The sequence below is a fragment of the Phalacrocorax aristotelis genome, chromosome 2 (assembly GCF_949628215.1).
Source record: "Phalacrocorax aristotelis chromosome 2, bGulAri2.1, whole genome shotgun sequence".
Taxonomy (NCBI): Eukaryota; Metazoa; Chordata; class Aves; order Suliformes; family Phalacrocoracidae; genus Phalacrocorax; species Phalacrocorax aristotelis.
The window spans coordinates 126,714,776-126,732,305 of record NC_134277.1 but is presented as its reverse complement, the minus strand read 5'-3'; the positions used below and the strand labels follow the sequence as shown (position 1 = coordinate 126,732,305).

The following is a 17,530-nucleotide window of genomic DNA, read 5'->3' as shown; positions in this document are numbered from 1 at the left end:
AAAGCTCTGACTATACTCTGGTTACGTCTGATGAAACTTTACTCTTTTTTTGACAACCCTATGGATCATTAACACAGACAAATGAAATTTAAATACTTAAGCAATAAGGACTGAGATGAGTTGAGAAATTCCAGGATGTTTTTCTGGAGATCATGCTTCATAATCTCCAAATGTAATAATTAGTAGTAACTTGAACTGGTCTAGATTTGTTAGCCAGTAGTTGAGATGCAAGTCTGAAAATTTTTGGTTCTGCTTATAGTATCATAAGGAGAACTTGAAAATGCATTTGTGAAAATTAAGGTAAGAGGGGCTATTGTCAGAAACAATTGAAAGAGTTCAGCAAGAGGACAGTAGATGTGAAGAGCTTAAGGGAGCTGGAACATACTGGCAGTATCATGAAAAAGAGTTAAAGATAGACTTCATATGTATATGCAAACAGTTGGACTTCAGGAAAAAGAATATCAATATTTCTTCTGAGCTGATGATGTTTAAAATTATATGTTCTTTTTTCCTGGTAAAGAATCAGACACTGAAGTTATGTGGTTTGAGGGATACTTTATGGCCAAGAAAGGTGGAGTTTTTGTGACAATCTTTGGACAGTCTGTAAGTTTGTCCCAGTTGCAGTGAGTGCTTGAGAAGAGCAGAGATTGGTGATTGCATTTGTGGAGATTTGATGTCTGGCCTCTGCCTGCCTGCAGAAGTGACTCATAGCAGCCTGAAAACAGTGGAAAATGCAGTTAGAGTAAATGGGCTTGCAAGTAGGAGAATAGCAACAAGCATAGAAATGCTTGGAAGAGACTGCAGAACCACCTGGAAGGCTCTGTTGAGAGTGTGGTAGGGAGGGGGAAAGATAAAATGTGGAAAATGCACTTGGCCTATATCACACACGATATTTGGAGACAAATGCTTTAACAGCTGCCAGCATTACAACTCTTTTTCAAGACACCAAAGCTGAGATCAGAAAGTGAGTATGAGATTATGGTACAGGAGGTCGCTGGTCTGCAGCAAGGAGCTCTACAGTGATGCTGTCTCTGTAAAACTGGATAGCGAGTAATCGTGCAGAAGAGACACAGGGAGACTGATAGCGAAAGGGTGAACTGCATGCTGCTAGTAGATATTGTATTTAGAAAGGAAGAAACTTAAAATTCCCACAGTACCTAGTTAGCCTTTATGAAGACTTTATCTTGAGGTTTTTGTGCATACCTTGTGTGTTATTTTTTTATGAAATCATCTGATTCAGTAGGAGTGAGGATTATGCCAGGGTAAGCATACCTCAAATCCTTTCTCATAGACCACAGCTTCTGATTTTGGGAAGGTGAATTGATTCATAAGGTGTTGAGTATAAGGATACAGCAGATTCTATGAGATGGTTATCCTGAAAAATCTGAAAGAGAACTCTCTTGGTTTATGTATGTTGGCTTATGTAAGCATATTGTAGTTAACTGAACAACAGAGCCAATGTTTTGATGTAAAAGCATGGCTTATCTTGAATATATGAAAGATTCCTGCATTTACCAAAAACTAGAAAAGTCTAGTAATTACCAGTGCTGCCAACAGGTGAATTTGGAAAGAGTATTAAAATGTGGGGAGTTTGTCAAAATAATAGGTGGAGACAAAGGAAGGAGCCCAAGAATTAAGAATTTAAGAAATGAGTTCTATTGACCAGGCATTACAAGTTTTCCTGGAAGAAAAATTGTGGGACCATGAATGTCATTGCTGTGAGGCTGATTGTTCCCTATGTCAATAGTGTCTGTTTCCTGATGAAAGAGAATAAATTTTTTCCAACACATCTGGGTATTTTGTTCTTCACTCTTTAAATATTTTGGCTTGTTCATAATAAGCTGAATGTATATGCTTATACACACTGGAAAGAAAAACATTCTTATGGTGAATTGCTTTTTATATATCCTAACATAGCTTTATTCAAAAGCTTTCAATCAAAATGTGATAGGACTTGCAACATCTGAGTTTGCAAAATCTCAGAAATTTTAAGTCTGTCCCAGATGATATATTGAGCAAAGGGATTTAATGGTGACTCTGTGGAAGCTGCTATGGTTTCATATTCCTCCTCCCCCTTAGCTTGTAGACTGTTCCTAGCGAAGCTTTTTTTCCTCAAAATGCAGAGCTAGCCCTTCCATTTGAGCTTCCTGATGGTGAGTGATCAAAATAAATATGAAAAGGCACCAAGGCCTCAAACTTGGAAATTCAGTTTACACCTGTTGATGGGACATGCTTTCATAGGTGGCTGTAAGTTTGAAGAACAAAATTCTATGAGAAACAGAAGGCAACTGAAGTTATGCCTTCTGGGAAAGGTTATGTGGAGGCAAAGTCCCTAAAACTCCATTGGAAACTAGAGATACTCAAGAAACATACAATAACAGCAACTGGGGTAGAGGTTGACGAGACTTTTTCAGATTTGTGTTGAATTTTCTTAAGGGGTTTTGTATGGCGCATACTGTTCTAGCTCATGTTTTCTAACATTTTAACATCAGTTGTTTCTTAATGGCATGAAGTATCTGTTTTCAAGAGAGGAGAGGTAAAGATACTGCTGTTTTGAGAAGGCAGCAAAGCATTAGAACAAAGTGTCTTGGACGCACAAGCAGTTTTGAGTATACAGACCCACTGTTACTTGTAGTTACAGTAAACCCTTTATTGTTATGTTCTGTTTAATGTAACAGATGCAACACAAATCTTATGGGAACAAGATATATTTTCCAATAATGCTGTCTTTTCTATTGTGAGATATGCTTTCTTAACGAGCAGGCTATTCAGTACACTCAGTTCACTTTGTGAACGCCCCACATGTTTACTGCTATTTGAGTACTGCTGTGGGGACACTTGGCGTTTATTAGCATTGTCACAGGCATTTCTCGTGAAGCACATCACAAACACAGTACAAAAAGCTCAAAGCATGGATATGAATAGGTACTAAGTACTTGGGCAGATCAGACCAGTGCTGCACACAAACAAGCTGTTGTGCTTCCTGCTGAGGTGATAGAAGATGTTTCTGCTCCTCCTGCCGTGCCAATACCCACTGGCATTCCCCACAGCTGAAATGCATAGGTGACCATATGTTGACCCTGTTAGTAAAGTTGTTGATTTTTAATCACTTGCAGCAGTTTTTTAAGTTCTTAGAGAATGCAGTTTCATGTTATATCTAATCTAGCCTATTTTCATTTACCTTTTATCAGCACTGGCATTGCAATGATCCTGCAATTAAATATTTTAGAAGACCTCAGATTTTTTATTATTTTTTGTTGTTGTTGAGGTTTGTCTATTGGATTAGTCCATAAACAGGTTTCCTGTGTGGTTGAATAGAGGCACTGGTACAGAGGAAGTGCAGAAGTGTGGTTGGAGAGGAAGGTAATGCTTCCTCAGAGGATATCTGTTGAGTGGCTCAGCGGTGTTGCAAAAACTGTGGCAGTGTTTTCACTTAACACTTTAGACCAAGGTAATTTGGCTTTGCTTCAGAAGGATCTAATCTCCTCCATTCCAAGTGATTAGTTCCTGCCCCTCCTTTTGTGGTGTTGCATATTTTGACTGGCATACACTGATTAGGGCTAAACTAATGTTTACTGTGGGGAAAGCCTGGCTATGTTAGGATAATCCCCTCTGGAGACATATGAACAGAATCAAACGTTTAACCTTTTATATGTTGGAAGAGCATCAATGATCTTCTACATGTGTACACAAATTTTCCATATGGCTTTGTTATTCTAAATAGTTAAATTAATTCATTCTTGGGGTGTGGGGCACGGTACTGAAAGCAGTGAAGAATTCAAGGACACTTAATATATTTTATTAAGAGTACTAACTGTTATGCTGTTTTCTTTTTGAATAAATAATTTTTTATTTATTTGTAGGTTTTCACTGCTTCTTCTTGACTTGGAAGAATATTACTTTGAGCAGCACACAGCTAATCATATTATAAATAAAGGTTGCAGAGATGAAAGGTATGAAACTCTTAAATACATTCATTTAGTCTCATGTATCTCTAACACAGACACAGCTGCTTTCTTTCTTATTGTTTCTTTTAGAAAATTCAGAGGCTCTCTAAAAATCTGTTCAAAGTCAATAATTTTTGAGTCTGATGACAATATCCAACCCATTATCAAGGTAAGCAGTGCAAACTTAAAATTTCTTGGTAACAAGAGTCTCTTTAAAAAGCTTTTAAGGAAGAGTATGTATCTTTATAACTTGCTGCAGATACCGCTGAGAGACTGCATTAGTATAAAAGCCCCAGAAGATAATGAAGCAAATAACCGTTTCACACGGTACGTGAATTTGAGTTACTGTATAGATGTATTTAACTCCTTTTAAAGCTGAAATGCCCATCTCTTTAAATATCTTATTTACATTTTAGGGATACAGCTGGAGGGATTTCTGTTGTATGCAGCCAGGTAAGACCTGAATATAACAGATCCTTGATGTATAAATGAGCAAGGTTATGTTCTTTAACGGTGTCTGTCTCAAAGCTGGAGATTTATGGTGGGGGGTTAACTGGAAAAAAAACTAATTAGTGTCAAAAACTTAGCATTAATGTGAAGCTGTTGATGCTGGAAATTTCAAACTGTTAATGACTTCATTAAGTCATTAATTTGATAAAGTGAACTTTGTGCACTGTGCATTTTATAATGGAGCTTAGGGCGCCTTTAGAATTGAGTGAAAAAGGAGAATAGACTGAAATTAAAATGGCTATTAATCTTTGTTTTGCTCTTGCTATATTACTTTCTCCTACTGTCTGCAGCATGTAGGGGTAATGGCAAAGCCATCTTGATCCTTGCAGTCCAGCTTTGTGAAAGCATTAGATTGCGCTGTACGTCCACCAAATAATTTTCAGTAGCTGTCCTGAAATATTGGGCTCAAGTTTCAATCATGGGTTGTCATTAACTTGGATATGTTTGTGCTTAATGTTAACCAAGGGAATATACTTCCAGCTTTGATAAACTGCAGCTGATGGGTGTTCCAAAGCTGTGGAAGTTTCCATAAAATGTTCATGTTTTCATTTCAGGGAAGAACAGAGATGAGGTGGGAAATTCCTTTTAAATATTCTAGCATCTTTGTAAAATCGGTCTATAACAATACCTAAAATTGGCAGCCTTGCTCAGTTAAGTACTGCTGCAGTCAAAAATGAACTCAAGCATTTAATATTACCTGTGCTGGAGAAGTTTGTGGACTGTGTTAAAGTAATCAGTATATTTAATTTAATTTTGAAACTGCTTCTGTGAAGAGTATTGTGTAGTCAAGGTTTCTTGTGTTGGCATTTTTTTTGGTGTATTGAGTTTTTAAAAAAAGGTATTTCTAATTGTTCCATGCAATTGTTCCACCATACATCAATAGTATGTGTTCTGAATAACAAATGATTATTAAAACATTTCATAGGATAGGAGAATTAACTTCTAAAATGGCAAGTGTCGTTAACACCCCACACTCCCTGCACCTCCCATGTGCAGCCTGCCAGTCATCCTCCTGTCTCTGGGGAAATGTTCTTAAATCGTTGGGTGGCATGATAAATGCTGGTATTTTGTATAAAAGGCATAGGGACTTTCGAGTGTGAAGTACGCGCTGGTTGTACTTACGACAAATCACAATCTAATGACAAATATTTTTTCTAAGTAGAATTTCTGCACATAGCAAATAATTGGAACATCTTTTCTGGCTCAGAAAAATTGTTAATGCATAGCTAGATAAGAAACTTTGCAACTTAGAAACTAATGGCTATAAAATACAGCAAATGTAAATAATAATTGGAGATCCTTTCTTTTTTTTTTTTTGCTTCTCTGTGGCTGCTGCCACAATACCTTGGAGTGTAGAACCACAGGTGTGCTAGCTGTAGGAAGCAAACCAAGGCCCTTTGATCGGCCAAGTCTCTTGGGCCATGGAGGAGAAGGCTGATGGTAGTGTGTTTTGTGCAGTTCAAAACCAACCCCATGTCTTACACTCAGGCCTGAGATTTTGCAAGCTTGAGCCTTCCATACAAACAGAGCAAAACCACGACTTATTTCTGGCTTATCTTCTTTCAGACAGCAGATAGTAAGGTGATACCTACAAACCAATGTGCTAGCAGTAAAGTCTGTCTTATAGGAGTTGTGAGAATGCTCTGAAGAAGGAGAGTAGTTTCATGTGGGTTTGGGGAGGGAAGATCATCTCAGATGTGAGAATAGCATCAGAGAAACAAAACTGTTCAAAAACATGCTGTTGGATGAGAGAGGAAATCTGGTGTTTGTGGCGGTTGGAACTGGAAGCAAAATGTCTGGCAGTGGAAGAAAGGGGTTCATCTGAGAAGGCTTACACAGTAGTTGTGTGTTGCCCTTGTGGGGTAATTCGCATCAGGACAGACCCCTGAGGGCATGAGGCACCAGAGGAGAAGAGGGGCAGGATCCTTCCATTGAATGGAATTAGATGGGTGGCTGTGCGCATTGGCTTTAATGTTGCAACTCCTTGAATGTCATATGATCAGAATAAAAACCCACTAATAAACCACATAAGTAAGCCTCTGAACTAAATTGGACACTTGACCCTCTTGTGGTTAGCTGCTATAAAAGGTCATTGTTTTTCTGCATTTTATCTGAGGTAGCTAAAGCAGGATATTGCAACCTAGTGTTTTGCTTGCTTTAACAGCATTCTTAGTTTTGTCTTTATCAGTACTTCTGATTTATTTTATTGTTTTTTAAGGACTGAAACTGTAACATCTCTTACTCTTTCAGGCTTTTCTCATTAAAGAAAGAAACATTATTGCACCCTATAAAACAGTAAGAGTAAGTAGATTTTTTTTTTTTGCTTTTCTTACCAAAATAATGTTTTGCAAGGATTTATGTTGTAATTTCTGAAAGAGTAAGATAATTACAATTTGAGGAATATGACAATAAAGCCTAAAAAAAAAAGTGTGCATATTGATAAAATAGGTGTCTGAATTATTCCATAGTGGGTTGGAGGACGTAATGCAGACTTGACACTTGCTATTTACCTTGATGTGCAGCTCTGTGGGCTCAACAGTCAGAGCTGTCAGCCAACTGCTAGTATTCAGTGGACGCTGCATCCTGGCTAAATGGCTTCTCCTGAGTTCTGATCACACCTGAGATGAGAGATTGCTAATTGATATTTCCCAGCTGAGTGCTTCACAGTTCAAAGAAATGGCAAATAAGGCTGCTCACAGCAGAAATCAAAGCTTGCTTCTGGTTGCTTTCTGCTGATGGGGTGGGTCTACTCTGATTCTGAGCCTGGAGGCTTCAAGGCATAGAAGTAAGGGTTTTTCACCTGGAATGTGAGATGGGTTAAGACACAAACACAAAATGAAAATGCAGAGTCCTTAAACACCATATTTGCCTAGGACATATTTCAAGAATGATGGAGTCCATAAATTTGCATTGCTGTGATGAGCAGCAGAGAGGCAAGGGATGATCTGTCTTCTCTCAAAACTGCTTTGGGTTGGTATTGTGATTAGATCTATCTCTAAACTACGATTTTTTTTTTTCTTTGTTTGTTTGCTTTATGCCATTAATTCTTCATGTGTTGAACCTGTTTTCTCTTCTAGTCCTTCTATTTTCTATTTTGCCTCCATGTGCAAGATTTATTAAGTATCATACAAATACCATATCACATTGCCAACACAGTGAGAAAGAAAAGAATTAAAAGGGCTATTTGGAAGGGTTTTCACTCAATTTTCTCCTAAGTCAAGATCCATTCATACCTAAAACATTCCTGACAGTTAACCATTACAATTTACTTCACAAAAGTGCAGCTATGTTTCTGCGTATTGAAAAAAGAAACCTAGTTTCCTTTCAATCATTTCAGAATTTTTTCTATTGCTGCCAAGTGTCTTCTACTTGAATCTTTGCCAGTTCCAGATGCGTCACTGAGTGCTGGAATTTGGTAGTACATTTTATCTTCCATGTCTTGCATTGACTGTTTCAGATCAATTACAAAATACTGAGCTATTGTCTTTGCATATGGCTGGAGAGCTACAGAAAGAACTGCTCGCAAAAGCTTTTACACTGTTGGCTGTAAGCAATCCTTGTAGACTATCCATTAGGATTTCTGAGAGCCGTGCTTTCCCTGTTGGAGGAAAACAGTGCTCTGGGTGAAATGTTACAAGGCTTTTATCTAAATTGCTACTGAATTTCTTGTCTCCCTTTACTCCAGCTCTGTTTGCTTCATGGAGCATGCTTTCCTCTTGGATTGCTGTCAGTTCAGCTCAGGTCATGTACATTACACTGAAGATCACCCAGATTTCCATGTCTTCTTTCCTTCAGTTTTAAATTAATCCAGTTGTACCCACTGATCAATGTCTTGATGTAGTCTTACTGATCACTTTTTTGTTTTTAAAAGTCTAGCCTGAGAAATTACAAAACCCTACAGAAATGTGTTGATACAGTTTTATACTACATTCACGGACCATCAGGGGTTCCACCACTTTTGCTGGATACGAGTTATGTCTGAGAGCTAATATCAGTTGATCCATGCATATACTTTTAATATACTTAAGTCAAAACCAGAAATATGTACTACGAAATAATAGTTAAGAAGGCTGGGAAGACTTTGTAGAGGAAAAAATTAGAATGCCACGTATGCTGCTTGATGTGTTAGTGAAGTTTTTATAGATTACTAGTCAAAGCAGGTTGTGATTGGATTTGGGATCTTTTCAGCTCAAAACTATTTATGTAGAGGAGAACGATAACTCTTACAGCCTAGTCTTTAAAGATTTGACGGGCTTAAACCTTTTGTCTAAAAGAAATACAGTAGCTGTTTAATATGTCATTTACTAGTTCTGTATTTACATGTGTTTACCTGATATTAAATTAGAGCAGGTGATAGTTCTACATTTACTGATGTTTACATTATATTAGTTTGTCACTTCAGAGCCGTTATGTTGTGTTGTGTTAAATAACAGACTAAATACTGCACAAAGAGCTTACCTCAGGGAAGATCTATTTGTAGAGGAAAAAAAAATCAGGTTTAACATCTACCTGTGGAATGCTTCAGGTATGCTGAACTTTGATAGCATACTTTGACCACATTTTAGAGTATTTTAATTTTAGTTTTAACTTTTTTTTTCACTGAGCTTTAAAGTCATTTGTAGTAAAAGTACTTTTGGTTTCAGGGTAGAACAGAACACTTTTTCCAACTGGATGTTGCTGGGAAACTAGGAGATGTTGTGCAAACTCTGCATCAGGTATGTGGTTATTTGATATCACTACACACTTCATCACAGCATCTTTTTTGATATTTAATGGAGAGCTTTCTTTAAATATTTATTCTCAAGGTGAAATTTTCAGAGTATCTGCTTTTAAAATGTAGCAGTTGAACACAGATCTAGTTCTGACAGCTGTCGTAAGCTACCCATGTTAGTTTTTATACTACCACCCTGCATAGTATAGACAAAGTAATAACATGACAGTAGCAATGAACACACATGTCCTACTTTAAAAAGAAATAATAATAGTACTGTGTCACCAAGAATGCTAAAGCCCCCCCCGCCCCCGTTTCAGTTGACTTCTGACCTTTGTGGGAAGCCTCTGTGCTGTTTCACTTAAAGCTCATTGTTCGTTAGCTTTACAGGGCTTCTTGTCTAGATAAGATGGGAGATCAAGCTGCTATGGTAAGTATCTGATTATTTCTGATATCACTGTTTAATAATGAAATTCTAATTGCATTTGAATCATAGACCATATTAACTCTTCTTTCCCTCCACATTAGATAACTGCTATATTGCAGTCACGCTTGGCTAGAACTTCATTCGATAAAAACAGGTATCTTTCTAATCACTTTCTACTGGGAAATTATTTTAAGCTTGTTGGTTGATTAGTTTACTGCATCAGTACTTAATAGGCGCTTGTTTGCGGCAGCATAAGCTCTGTAATTCAGAGAGTTATCTTCTTTGTATTCTGAACCATCTGGAATGGAGAATGGGAAATTCTGTGTTGTGAAGATGAAAGTTCTTTTCCAAACTGTTCCATTTATCTGTGAATTTGTTGCAAATTGGGCATCAGTATATGCCAAATAAAGCTCTGTATAGAAAAGTCAGCTGGCTTACTGCTCCGAGACTGGTGCAGAATGTGGCAACTTACTTTTCTGGAGTGCCTGTTAAAGTAGGGGTGTCAACAAGAACTTTTTTTCATGTCTAAAATAGGCTTAGTGAAGTGCCCATTCTGATGTCCCAAGGTTAGAAGCTAACCTAAAACCTTTCTAAAGAATTTAAGGGTAGCTCTACCTAAGTAAGAACTGGAGGTAAACTTACACCCTTTCTTCACTTGTAGATTTCAAAGCATTTCTGAAACGCTGCATATGGAATGTAAAGCAGAAATGGTGACACCACTGGTGACTAATCCAGGGCATGTGTGTGTTACTGATGCTAACTTGTACTTCCAGCCTCTTAATGGATATCCTGTAAGTGCCTCATAGATGGTCTTGCATATGATGTGAGCACGCTGCCCCTCTAGTGGACAGTTTTCATATTCTGTATTATTCCTCTTATATGCACATGGAGCACATCTCCAAGAAGACTCTATTTTCAGTTATCATCAGGAGCTCCTTAGTTTTTCTTTTGATCTGTGCTGCTCTGTTGTATTCAGTGTATCTCTACTTCTGAGGCTTTATTCTGTGCTAACTTGCTTAAAGTTGACCTCCTGCTGACAAAGCACAAAATGTCCTTTGCTCATTCTCTTTTAATATTTAAAGATCACTTTTTGTGACATTTCACTTAAGATAAATTTCTTAAACTTAGACTGTGATGCTGTTTCTACTTAGTGAGAACTTTATATACATTTAGTTTATATTGGAAGATCTTAGCAAGGTTCTCTGTTAAACTGATAAATTTTTTTTCTCTAGAGGAGAACTGAGTGCATGTCTCAGACAGATTACTTCTTTGGAAGTTTGTCACAGAAATAGCAGCAATAGTCTTGCAGGCCACTAGTATGTTATGTGCGTGCCCAGTCAAGGAAAATGTGTTTCCCAGCTGACGATGACAAACTGCCATTCAACTTGGATCCACCAGGTGGCACTGTTGGCGCACAGTTTGCCCAGCGGCTTCCTCCTTCTTCATGCAGTTCATTGCGCTGTGCGCCTCCAGGCACGACTGCTGTAACCGGCGACAGACTCGGGTGTTAACACACTGTTACTCTTAAACTGCTCTGCTATTCAGACAAGAACCTACAGCAAAGACAAGCCCCCTCTTTTTAAGTAACTGCTTAGCACCACCGTTCCACTGCTAAAATGAAACGGATGGATACTGTTTTCATATTGCCAGGGCCTCTAGTTAACAGAAACTTCAGATTGACTGACAGGTTAATGTAGAAGAACATATACCTGCTGGAATACCTCCATCTTTTCTTCCCCTCCCTTGCCCCCCCCAGAAACCAGTAGTACGAATAACACTGCAAAATGTGCGTCGCATCTACAAAAGAAGACATGGCCTAATGCCACTGGTAAGCTCAAATTTTTTTTTTTAATCTCCTGCTGCATATATTGTTTCTTAAAATGACCAGCTGAAACTGTGTGCGTCATTAGGTAAAAGCTACATATTTTAAAAAGCTTTTGATTAAGTAGTGAATAGCACTCAAAGATCCTTTCTGGTTTTGAAGTGTTTTGGATCCCTGTGTTGTCAAAAAGAGGAAAACAGGAAGAGTGAATTCTGTCAAGGATGAAGAATTTCTTTCATAAGCAGTCAGTGTATGGGAAGGCAGAAGGGAGTACCTCCAGGGAGCAATTCATTCCATTTATCTCAAACACCTATCTTGGTATAGAATGGATTGCTCTCTCATGGTGTATTTTCTCTCTGGATTGATTCATGGAGGGAGCTTGATCGCTGGTTCAGGTTGAGACTAATGTGGAGTGATGAGTCCTACTGTACATGACTTAGGGATGATGAGAGTGCTGCAGTAGAACCTCAGTTGTATGCTTTCAGTGTTTGCACTGAAATTCCAGTGTTGAACGAATTTTTTTCTCAAAACACATTTAAACTAAATCAACATTTAACTCTTTGCTTCACTCCATTCACTTAGGGCAAAGGAGTACGTTGCCTGTGCTTAATCAATCCAGACAGAGCCAATCTGTGGACAGCTATAAAGCTGTTAGCTCAGTTGGGTATAAACTAATGCTTTTATGACTGTAAATAGGAAAGATCAAAAGGTTAGACTTTGGGGGCAAAACTGCTACCGAGTTTAGAGTTTTAAGTTTTAGATGTTAGTAACTGGAACATTCTGTTAAAAAACATGAATATGCAGCATGTCAGTAATTGCTCTCATTTACTTTTCCCCCCTCTAACTTCTAAGGGACTTGAAGTATTTTGCACAGAAAATGATCTATGTTCTGACATCTACTTGAAATTCTACAACTATCAAGATCGAGATGAACTCTATTTCCTTATTGCAACATATATAGGTTTGCAGTATTTATTTATTAATGTAGTCCATAGTACCTTATGAGGGGAAACTTGTCTGGGTTTTGTTCTGTTGATTGGTGGGAAGAATGAGAAAAACAGATGTACCAGCCCTAAAAATTTTTGATAGAAGCTTAAAATGAATGTTGTGAAGTTGCATATATTTTTTGTGTGTGTTTGAAGAGCTGAGTATGAAACCTGAGAAAGAATTAAGGTGAAACTAATTCTTTTGATTTGCAACTTATATGCGCTGTTGTTTAACACCCCCAACCCCCACACCCACCCCCCAAAAAAACCCCAAACAAACAAAAAAAACCCAACAAAAACAAAAGAAACAACAACAAAACCTCCCAGAATGCTTTACCTTCAAAGCATGGGCTAAATAAAATCCACTTAACTAATTGTATTTTTTTGAAAGAATACGGAATGACTTGTGGGTGGATCCCCTGGCCTCCCAGTTAAGTCCAAGTAAAAATCCTTTTGAGGAAGTTCCCATATTGGATGGATTGCCAGTGCACACATAAATACCTGAACTTTCCTCAGTCTTAGAAGTGGTTGATGAAAATAACTGTTTCAGAACAGTAAAGTTCTCATTTCTGTTAAAACTTGTATGCATTAATTCCTAGAAAGCAATATGTATCTTTTGCAGATCACGAACAGAAACTTTCTAAAAGGCTAGCGTGTGTCCTGGAAAAATAAGGAGAAAAACCTAATAGTTTTTCTGTAATGCTACTGCAACTGAAACATTGAAACTCATTTTTACTGCCAATATTGAAAGTGTTTATGTAAATCTTGTACTGTTCTGTTATTGTACCAGAGCCTTAGTTCTGTTCTAATGAATTTTCCAAAATATCAGTTGACATTTTTCCTGCTTCACAAAGCAAAGTGGAAAGGCCACAAAGGAAAAATCACTTCCCCTGAGAATTGTTTTAGTCTTTTAGATTTTCCTTTTGAAAAGGAAATAGATTCTGACATGATTTCTCTCTGTGATGAAAATAACTATATGCTGTTAACCCCACTTCAAACTTTGTTTTCTCTATAACTTTCAAAGGTGAAATTTCAGAGGGCAGAACAAGATGATGATGATGTTGTTGCTGGAGCTTAGGAATAAAAAAGGGTGAGCCCTTCCTCTAAAGATGTTTGTAGCACCTCAGTAGCTGTCTCTGACAGAGAGTAGATCCTCTTTCTGAGAGTGCTAACACTTTTTACTTGTAGACTTTAAGGTACTAAGGTGAAGGGAGGGCTGGAATATGTTTTTCCAGCCTATGCTGAGTTAAAATACAGGCCTGCCATATCCTAACCTTTCCTTTTAGTTAATAATTGTAGTGATAATATTTGAATAATTTGATGTTCCATAGAAATCCTAAATCTTTAGCTTTTTGTTGTAGCCTTTAGTAGCAAATGGTGGTAAAAGGTATTTGAAGATTCTTAAGTAGGAGGAAGAGCAGCCTGTAGCACAGATGCAGTAAAATAAGCATGCAGAAGTATGCTGTATAATGCTTGGCATGGCAAGGATGTGGTTTCACTATGATTACTTGATGATTGGGCAGTTTCTTGCCATTGTGCCAGGGTTGCAGTCCTTCAATTCTGCTATTTCAGGCACTTGCCAAGGTGCAGTAAACTGAATCAATGGAAGGTACAGTTAGAAAAAAGAAACAAAAAACCTCCACCAAAACACCACACCAAAAAAAACCCCACAGAACCCCAAACATCAACCACCCCTCTACCCTGCGCTGTGCACACACGGGACAGACTAAGATAACAAAGAAAACTCTCTAATTTCATTTTAAGGTAGAGGGACAGAACAAAATTAATATTCCCAGGTCACTTTTTTGTCCGACAGCCTATCTTCGTATTCTAGCTACTGAGTAGAAAGTAATGCAGTTTTGAGTTTCTAGAGCCCCTGCCTAATGCTTCAAACAGAAGCTCCACGTGCATAATTCCTACTTTCTCAAGTGACGGATAAGTTTTACGCTCCTCTGGTCTCTGTTTCAGTGGTTCTGAAACTGAATCCTATTTATGTACACACATGGATTCTTTCCAGAAGTCGTTGTTGGTGGGCATCTTTAGTTGTGCAGTAGAAAAATCTATTTAATTTTTTTCTTGACTCTAGCAGAACTACTTCTAGAAATTTGAAAGCTTAAGGGTTGCCTGATTGCTAAGAGAGCTGTTCATGGTCTGCAAATATTTTCCTATACCTTCATAAATGTTCAAGTGCTTCCCATCCATTGTTTCTATGTTTGGTTTCAGCACTCCTATGTGATTTTGTTGTTGTTGTTGAATGCAGTTTAGGCCTGTTTAAACAGATCTTAAAATGTATAAAGTATGGCAGCTATTGAAACATGAAGTTATCACTTAATTCTGACTTGTTCTTTTAAACAACTATGCCTTTATTTTATAGTACCTTGCATAATGTTAATCACAGTATAATTTGGGGGTGGAACTCCAAACCTCAAAACTATTGATGTTTTCTTTTATTTTAGAAAACCATATAACAGAGCATACAGCTGAAAGCTATATGTTGCAATGGCAGCGAGGACATATATCAAATTACCAGTATCTTCTTCATCTCAACAATCTGGCTGATAGAAGCTGCAACGATCTCTCTCAATATCCTGTATTTCCCTGGATCATAGCAGACTATTGTAGTTCAGTATTAGGTATGTGTGTATACAACAGGACATGTTAGTGCACCATGTCCAACCTGAAATGTGTCAGGGTTTCATACTGCATAAAGTTCATGGTACATCAGAATGAACCTGGCATTAGTGATCTTAAACGTTTTCTTGTGCCCTTGCCTTTACTCTGGAGTTTAGTGGACAAAAACCTCGCCTTTTTCTGGTTAAATATTTCACTCTTGACATCAGATTATGTACCAAGCCTCTGCTTGGTCACTTTGAAAATCTGCAGTATTGAGCATTCAAACATTTTTCTGTGATTTTAATAAAGGCAAAAGAGCCAGTAAATGGCTTTTTATGGAACCTATTGGATGCATTGAAATGTGTAGAATCCAGGTGTTCTTCTACAGTTCTTAGCATTGCAAGCTGAAAGGAAGACGCTAAGAAGGCTTGTGCCTAAATAGGCTCCTTGATTAAGAGTCTTTGTGGAATTTGTCTTGGAAGCTTGTCCTTCAGAGGACTGTGTCCCTCTACAAGGAGTAGAGTAGGGGAATCTCCTGCTATTCATCAGCACCTGCTCGAACACTGCAATCTGATTGTTTGGTGGAACCTGACTGTAGCCTGGCAGAGTAGTTAATGGGTAGGAGGAAGATGATACCAGCTGCTTTTGTGCCTCAGGTATCGGGACCTGTACTGAGTAGGTGATGTTAAGTTAAAATAGCTGTCACATATATGTAACTACCAGCTCTTAAGCAAGAGGTATGAGATTATGTGTACTTACAAGAAAGAAGGTGAGTAGCCATTTACTGTAAGGCTATATTCTTTTGCAGTTAGGGAGCAGAGAAAATTACTGGAGGGGTTCTGTTGGTTTTTTGCTTGGTTTTTTTTGTTGCTGTTTGGATTTTTTGTTTTGCTTTTAAATTTTGATTAGAACATGTTCCTGTCCAGTAGAATCAATGCATAGAGTCTAACTATGCTTTTTTTAGATCTGACAAAGCCTGAAACATTCCGTGACCTTAGTAAACCAATTGGTGCCCTGAATAAGGAAAGGCTGGATAGATTATTGGTATGTATATCTTGGCTCTTGTGTACTACACATTTCTAGCCTTGTACGTATTGTCAAGCAAGCTTTGGGAATTATGTAGATATCTAAAACTAAATATAAACCTTATCAGAAGCAACATATTGATATTATGATATATATAAAAATATAACAATATATTGATAAACAATAGAAATAACACCTATAAATGTACCAAACTTGTTTTCCACTTGATTTCATCAGTACTGATTTTGTCAGTACTAATTTAAAATTACTTGAATCTGTTTCCTGTCTCTTACTACCGTTTCGTACCTAAATGCTTTTAAATGTTTTACCTCACTTTTAAAAAAAAATCCCAAATGCATTTAACTGTCATAGCTGCATTTGTATGGCAGGCACTGAGATACTCTAAACACAAATGGAAATATAAAACTTCAAGACCAGTGGATTTAAATGTGTAATGTAAACTACGTGTATGAATTAAATAAGATAAAGTAGTAGAAATCTTGAGTACTTCCATTTAAGAAAAATGCTGAATTTGAGGGAGGGTATGTCAACAGGAGGAAATCAGGATATATGGAGATCAGAGCACCAACTTGAAATTTCTACATGCAGATGATAGTGCACAAACTTTTTCCGTTTCTCAGAGTAGGCAGTCTTTCTTTTCATAAGCAGTCAAACATATAGTTAAAGGCTTAGAAGGTCCTAAGTTTCTTGGCTTGTAATTTTTTGTGGAAAATCATTGGCTCCTATGGTAAGTTAATTATTCCAAAATAATTTTCAAAACATAATTATATGTAATGTTTTGGAGCCTTTATTAGTTCTTAATGAAGCATTAAAAATTAAAAAATATTGCCAGACTAACTGCATTATATTGACAAAAAAGATTAAATATTTCAAAATTGTAAAGCTTCCTAAGGTTATGAAAGGTAATAACATGATCAATATTATGCCTTTGATAACATTAAAGTTTTCTTTCTAAGATCTGACTGTTTCCTCAAACTGTTAGCTGCCTCATACTTACTGGAGTAAAATAATCTTTTTTAGATTGATAGGTTTTTAGATAAAAACCTAATTTTACTTAGATTATGATAGATTGTGAGGATAACATGTAGGAGTTTAAGACAGGAGAGAATCCTTCAGGTTGAATTAAGTCAACATGTTCTTCCATACTCTCATCAAACTTCATGACAAAGACAAGAAGGAAGCCTTTGTTTGCACTCCTTTGAAGTTGAGTCGCTGCGGTTATATGTGAGAAAAGAAAAAAGGCTGAAAAGCTGATAATTGTGGTTGATAAGTTATAATAACTTTTTTTGCCATATTGATTTACTGATCTGATTAAAGCTGTGTGGTTATTAGAACTTAGAGTTTGCTTTAGTGTTAGAACTACCCTCAATTTTTTTTCTAATTTGTGTCTTTAAAAAAAAAAAAAATAGGGTGTATGTATTCAATATTGAAGGAAAGCACGAGTGCTGATTTTAAACAGACCTCTCT

General features: G+C 37.2%; 1 protein-coding gene across 4 annotated transcripts in view; it reads left to right on the top strand.

The window, feature by feature from the left end:
• The window catches only part of NSMAF (neutral sphingomyelinase activation associated factor), a 39,604-nt gene that overhangs the window by 6,901 nt on the left and 15,173 nt on the right, over nt 1-17,530 (top strand). Inside the window, exons 2-14 of one of the 4 annotated variants that reach the window (XM_075085078.1) lie at nt 3,864-3,953; nt 4,038-4,116; nt 4,207-4,274; nt 4,364-4,400; nt 6,708-6,758; nt 9,101-9,172; nt 9,551-9,598; nt 9,697-9,749; nt 10,257-10,386; nt 11,352-11,423; nt 12,270-12,378; nt 14,860-15,036; nt 15,981-16,060. In XM_075085078.1, the coding sequence (XP_074941179.1) occupies nt 3,864-3,953; nt 4,038-4,116; nt 4,207-4,274; nt 4,364-4,400; nt 6,708-6,758; nt 9,101-9,172; nt 9,551-9,598; nt 9,697-9,749; nt 10,257-10,386; nt 11,352-11,423; nt 12,270-12,378; nt 14,860-15,036; nt 15,981-16,060 (1,066 nt within the window). Of the gene's footprint in view, nt 1-3,863; nt 3,954-4,009; nt 4,117-4,206; nt 4,275-4,363; nt 4,401-6,707; nt 6,759-9,100; nt 9,173-9,550; nt 9,599-9,696; nt 9,750-10,256; nt 10,387-11,351; nt 11,424-12,269; nt 12,379-14,859; nt 15,037-15,980; nt 16,061-17,530 lie in introns of those variants that run through there. The other 3 variants (XM_075085079.1, XM_075085080.1, XM_075085082.1) reach the window with 3 other exon arrangements.